This window comes from Amblyomma americanum, chromosome 3, assembly GCF_052857255.1.
Source record: "Amblyomma americanum isolate KBUSLIRL-KWMA chromosome 3, ASM5285725v1, whole genome shotgun sequence".
In the NCBI taxonomy this organism is placed as follows: domain Eukaryota; kingdom Metazoa; phylum Arthropoda; class Arachnida; order Ixodida; family Ixodidae; genus Amblyomma; species Amblyomma americanum.
Window position 1 is genome coordinate 102,013,201 of NC_135499.1, and position 4,809 is coordinate 102,018,009.

At 42.5% G+C, this 4,809-nt stretch overlaps 1 protein-coding gene across 1 annotated transcript; it reads left to right on the forward strand.

Moving 5' to 3' along the window:
• The first annotated feature begins 291 nt into the window (after nucleotides 1-291).
• LOC144123935 (uncharacterized) lies at nucleotides 292-4,462 on the forward strand. The gene is made up of 5 exons (XM_077656646.1): nucleotides 292-451; nucleotides 810-866; nucleotides 1,282-1,427; nucleotides 3,378-3,406; nucleotides 4,052-4,462. The coding sequence occupies exons 2-5, from the start codon at nucleotides 815-817 to the stop codon at nucleotides 4,386-4,388; spliced, it is 564 nt and encodes a 187-aa protein (XP_077512772.1). The 5' UTR covers nucleotides 292-451; nucleotides 810-814; the 3' UTR covers nucleotides 4,389-4,462.
• Nucleotides 4,463-4,809: the final 347 nt, after the last annotated feature.

Sequence of the window (4,809 nt, forward strand, 5' to 3'; positions counted from 1 at the left end):
TTTCTTCTTGTATTATTACAATAAGGGTATAAGCTGCTCCTTGACCTGTGCCTTAAAATGCTTACTATGCAGAAGCGGAATGTGAAGGCCAATGCGCTTATTATGAACGCAATTGCTCAGTACGTGCTTCTCGTTTGAGCGAAACGAAGTGACAGTAAAGGGGAGGATTCGGTGTGCAAACATTCTCGCTGATAGCAGAAGTGAGCTGTACTTAGGTCTTGTTGCTGGCGCGTTCCTTTTAGGGCCCTTTCACCACTGAAGAGTACAGAACTAAAAGATGGCCATCTTTCATTAGATAGCTTTTTTATCGTTTTATCTCGTCGCTAGGCGTAAGCTCCGCAGGGTTTAAGTGCTTCTTGATCACAGATAAAAAGCCGCTGCGGCTGGAACAAGGCACTGCAGTGAGGGACTGGAGATTGCCTGGTTGAGTAGGTCCATACTACTTCTGAAGGTAAGTATAGCACTGAAATTTCATCATTTCATCAAATCCGATCAAAGAAGCAATATTTCAATGCGATGAAATTGCCGAAGATCTAAATTAGACCAAACCTCGTATTTCACACACATATATTATATACTTGCATTAAGGTTTTATATGAGGCTGCCTTTTTGTAAGCATTGGCACCAGGAAAACAAGGCCTTGCACTTAACTTTTGTGGAGGCTACCAGCGTTACAGAGAGCAAAGAAATATTTAATGCCTGTGCTAAAACTTCGTTCCAGCTGTAGGAAGGTTTTTGTTACCGAAATGTAAGGCTTGGTGATTTTTGCTGTTTTTGGAATAAACCTTACGTCACAGTGTTTCTTGCAGGCACAATGAAGCAAATCGTGGCTGTTCTCGTGATCACCGGCATTGTAGCAACGACATGTGAGTACAAAAACAACTTGACAAAATCATCTCAGAAGATGAAATCACAGTTAAAAACACATAATTTTTAATTTCTCGTTTCGTTAAAGTATACGTAAAATATTATATCGCAGGTTCAGCAACCTACCCTTGTGATTACCTCAATATTGCTTGTTCGTATTTGTGTCCAAAAAGAAAGGTTCATGGGCTGAGCGTGCATATAACTGTACCTACTGAACTCATTGGCAAAGAAGCAGTGTTTCACGAGGTGTTAATTTTTCCTGAGATGTTGGGATAAACCTTCGCGCAGCGCATCGAACGAAAATGGTGCATTAAGTGATTGTGCGATGAACCAGTATGTCTGATCACCGACTCGCATGTGGCCTCAGGACTGCAGAAGAATGATGAAAAAGCATCCCCGTCTCACACTTTGCAGGTTCTGCATACCTGCTTCCTGAGGAAACCCACCTGAAGTTCGAAGAGACTCTGGAGGTTGAAACACAGCGTATCGCTGAGCAAGCCATTCAGACCGGTCTTATTCTCCGGGAGGTCGCGCAGCAGCTTTCTGAAGAGTCAATCGAGGTGAGGGAACCCTTTTTTGTGCCTATCACTTATTGTAGCCCTTACTGAGGCTGCTTCATGGGCATAACGAAATCTGCAAAAGAACCACACCTGCTATTCTGACATTTTGATGGCTGCGTCTGCTGCCATCAGCAAAATTGAGCGAAAATGGCCTCCAGTGAACAAAATCACTAGTGCAGTGCCAAAATCCGAATGCATTAAATTAAATTTTTTTGTCATGTTTGAATCAAGATTAGCATGTTAATTTAAGCAATTTTATGCAGCTCCTTATCATATTTCGCCATGCAGATGCCTTCATTAGTCGTGGGCTGCGCTTAAAAACTAACCTTTCTATAAATCTGTTAGGTTGATGACTGATAATGATTACAACTGGAGTGCCAGACATGGGCAGTACAGAAGATGCCCGCATCTTTGATTTTTTCTTTCGTTGCGTTTCTTATATCGGTATCAGGTACCGCTTGCGAGAAATGAAAGTATTGGAGTATAGCTATAGCAAAAACATTCTTCGAGCATGGCCTACTTCAGAAGCACTCCATACAGAAAAAAACAAGTGTGCCGAAGATTTTGAGCCTACATTGGCGTACCGGAGCTCACTAAAGCGGTAGCGCACTGAAAGATGGGAAGGATTTGAAAGCGAGTATGCCAATGCCACTGGCCTGGCCAGTCGACATATACCAGCTGTGTCAGGGAAGGGCGCCACTAATTTAAAGAAAATATGATATATAGGATAAAGAGAAGTTTTTCTGTGCCAAAGCAATACATGTGCTGGCGAACGACATAACCTCTGATAGTTAACTCTTCAGCTATTATACATGCAATACTTTGAAAGAAATTAGAGATTCTGGCCGGCCTTTAGTATTAGCTGTGTAAGTCTTAAAAATTACGAATATAGATATACCTTTGCTGCTGTAGCTTCAAAAAATTTGGGCCATTGCTCCTGCCATTCGAAAAGTGTAGAGAGGCGTCCGTCAAATCACGTCACTCTGTCGTCCAGATTCCATGTGACTATCTCGCTGCCCCGGCGAGGGCTGGGCGCACTTTTTCATCTGGTGGGTGGGCCGCAGAGTGACGAGATTTGACGGACATCGTTTTGCGCTCACCACAGGCGCGTCAGTTTCGAATGGCATGAAAAGAGCTCAAATTAGCTGAGGCACAGTGGCAAGGATATTCTCTGTTTAAAATTCTGAAGAGTGATGTAAATTTTACTCATGGTCTGCTACAAATCTCTAATTGCAATCTGCCTATACCTGTAATAGTTAACAAGATTACCTTGTTTTCTGACGTCCGCCAACACTGATATTACCACGCCACTAAAAGATTCTCTTCACCTCAAAGCTCTGTGTTAAAAAATCAGTGGAAGGCTCTCCTGAAACACCTGGTATGTTGCGCTTCAGCGTTCTAGGCGACAAAAGCGACGAAGAGACAGGCCTAGTGTTACAATAAAAACAGCATCCCTTCACCGTTATTTCAAGCCACGGCGGTTTTGCCAATAGTAATGGAAGAATTGCCGTCATGTTGAGGTGCTTATAAAACCTTTTTTGTTCACTTCGTAAGGGCGATAAATATCACGCTCTCTCTCATTCTTGGGCCAATGGGGTAATGAACGTCGGCAGCGCCAAATCCATCACTTGACGCATTCCTTTCGTTTGGAGGACTAACGTTACAACAAGCCGTAGTTCTCAAGGGGCGTACCTCGAGGATGCTTGCACCTTTTTAAAATGCAACACGACGACGTGCTCGCGTACTCGTGTAGAGAGATTTTTTTACGTTAATTAGCTTAAGACACGGCTGCATCGCGGGGCTCTTTCGGACGGGTGATGTCAGGAAATGCTGTCACTTACTACCGTTAAGTAAAAGAAACAACCAAAAATAAATAATTAGCTAGGTATATTCTGCCCTCAAAAAGTGATTAGCCTGTTCATTTTTATTTTTGTTGTTTTCTTTCTATAGTCCTTAGTGAAGAATGTTCAACTTCCAACGTTGAACATAGTTCTGGGGAAAGAACTATTCGGCTTTCCAAAGCGCACAGAACTTCTTCCTTTTAGCAAAGAGAATGGTTATGTAACCAGTAAATACTACAGTAACAAATAAAACAACGAAATCTAATGAAACTAAAACATGGAAAAGAGTTTCAAGTTTATTCGTACGCAGCAAGTGCTCAGAGAACAGTCCGAATGTAGAACACGCACTTTGAAAAAAGATTTTGTGAGGCTGCACAAAGAATTCACCGTTTCAACGTAGCTATGGCTTCATTCCAATACTTAAGTTTGAACGAAACCAGCAGTGCCGAGAGTGAAGCTAAAAGAAATGCTTGCGACCAGTTTCGTTAAAACACTTTCAAATACAGTGCGTTTTATCAAATAGACCAAAAATTTCAAAAACGATGGAGAAATTTTTTAACTTAGCCAATCATATTACCAGCTTTGCTAATGAAGGCAATTGCAGCGGTGTATTGAATTATAGACGATACAATATCGGTTATCTCTATGGAAAATCAATTTTCGTTAGGTACCTTCATATAGGCATTGGTATGCAATTTTTGAGGGTGTCGGGTATTGGTATCGCGGATACCTTTTTGAAGCATCGTGACCATGAATGCAGTGCGCACATGAAGGGAACTAAAGCTTCTCGCCATTTTTTCCTCCAGGAGAGTACTTTTTCAAACTCTTGTGGCAAAAGACAAAAGACGCCGTCAGGAAGGCCGGAGAGAAGATCAGCAATGCCACAAAAGACGTTGTCAGTGACCTCAAGTCCACGATCAAGCAAGTCACCGACACCGCGAAGGAAAAGGCCAGGGAGAAGGCTCTCGAGGTAATGGCGAAGATCTTCGGCCAAATGATGTCCACGTATGTCGCCGACGACCTTGAAATCAATACTGACTCCATCAAGGCTCTGTGCGATAAGATCGCCGCAGCCGGTGAGCGACTCATAGCCGAGGGCACGAAGCTACGAACGAAGTAAAAGACGCCGGTAGAAAGTTTCATCAATTGTTGTTGCGAATAAAGTCACTCAGACCAATTCATGCTATACTCTGATATCAGAAGTGTCGTGTTGTAGCATTTTCCTAATGTATATTTAACGCGACAGCGTTAAGTCTCGTTCAGCGCAGAACCAGACGTAGTCGTCGTTGTCGGTGAGTGCGGAAAGGCTGGATTGCTGGAGAGCGTCGTGACGTCACAGGTGCGACAGTGGAATGAGAAGTGTTTAAAATATTTAAAAACTTATAATTAAAAGGTCGGTTTACTCAAATATCATTGGTAAAAGCAAGTATATAAAGTAAGTGTATTTTAAATAATAATAATAATTGGTTTTTGGGGAAAGGAAATGGCGCAGTATCTGTCTCATATATCGTTGGACACCGGAACCGCTCCGTAAGGGAAGG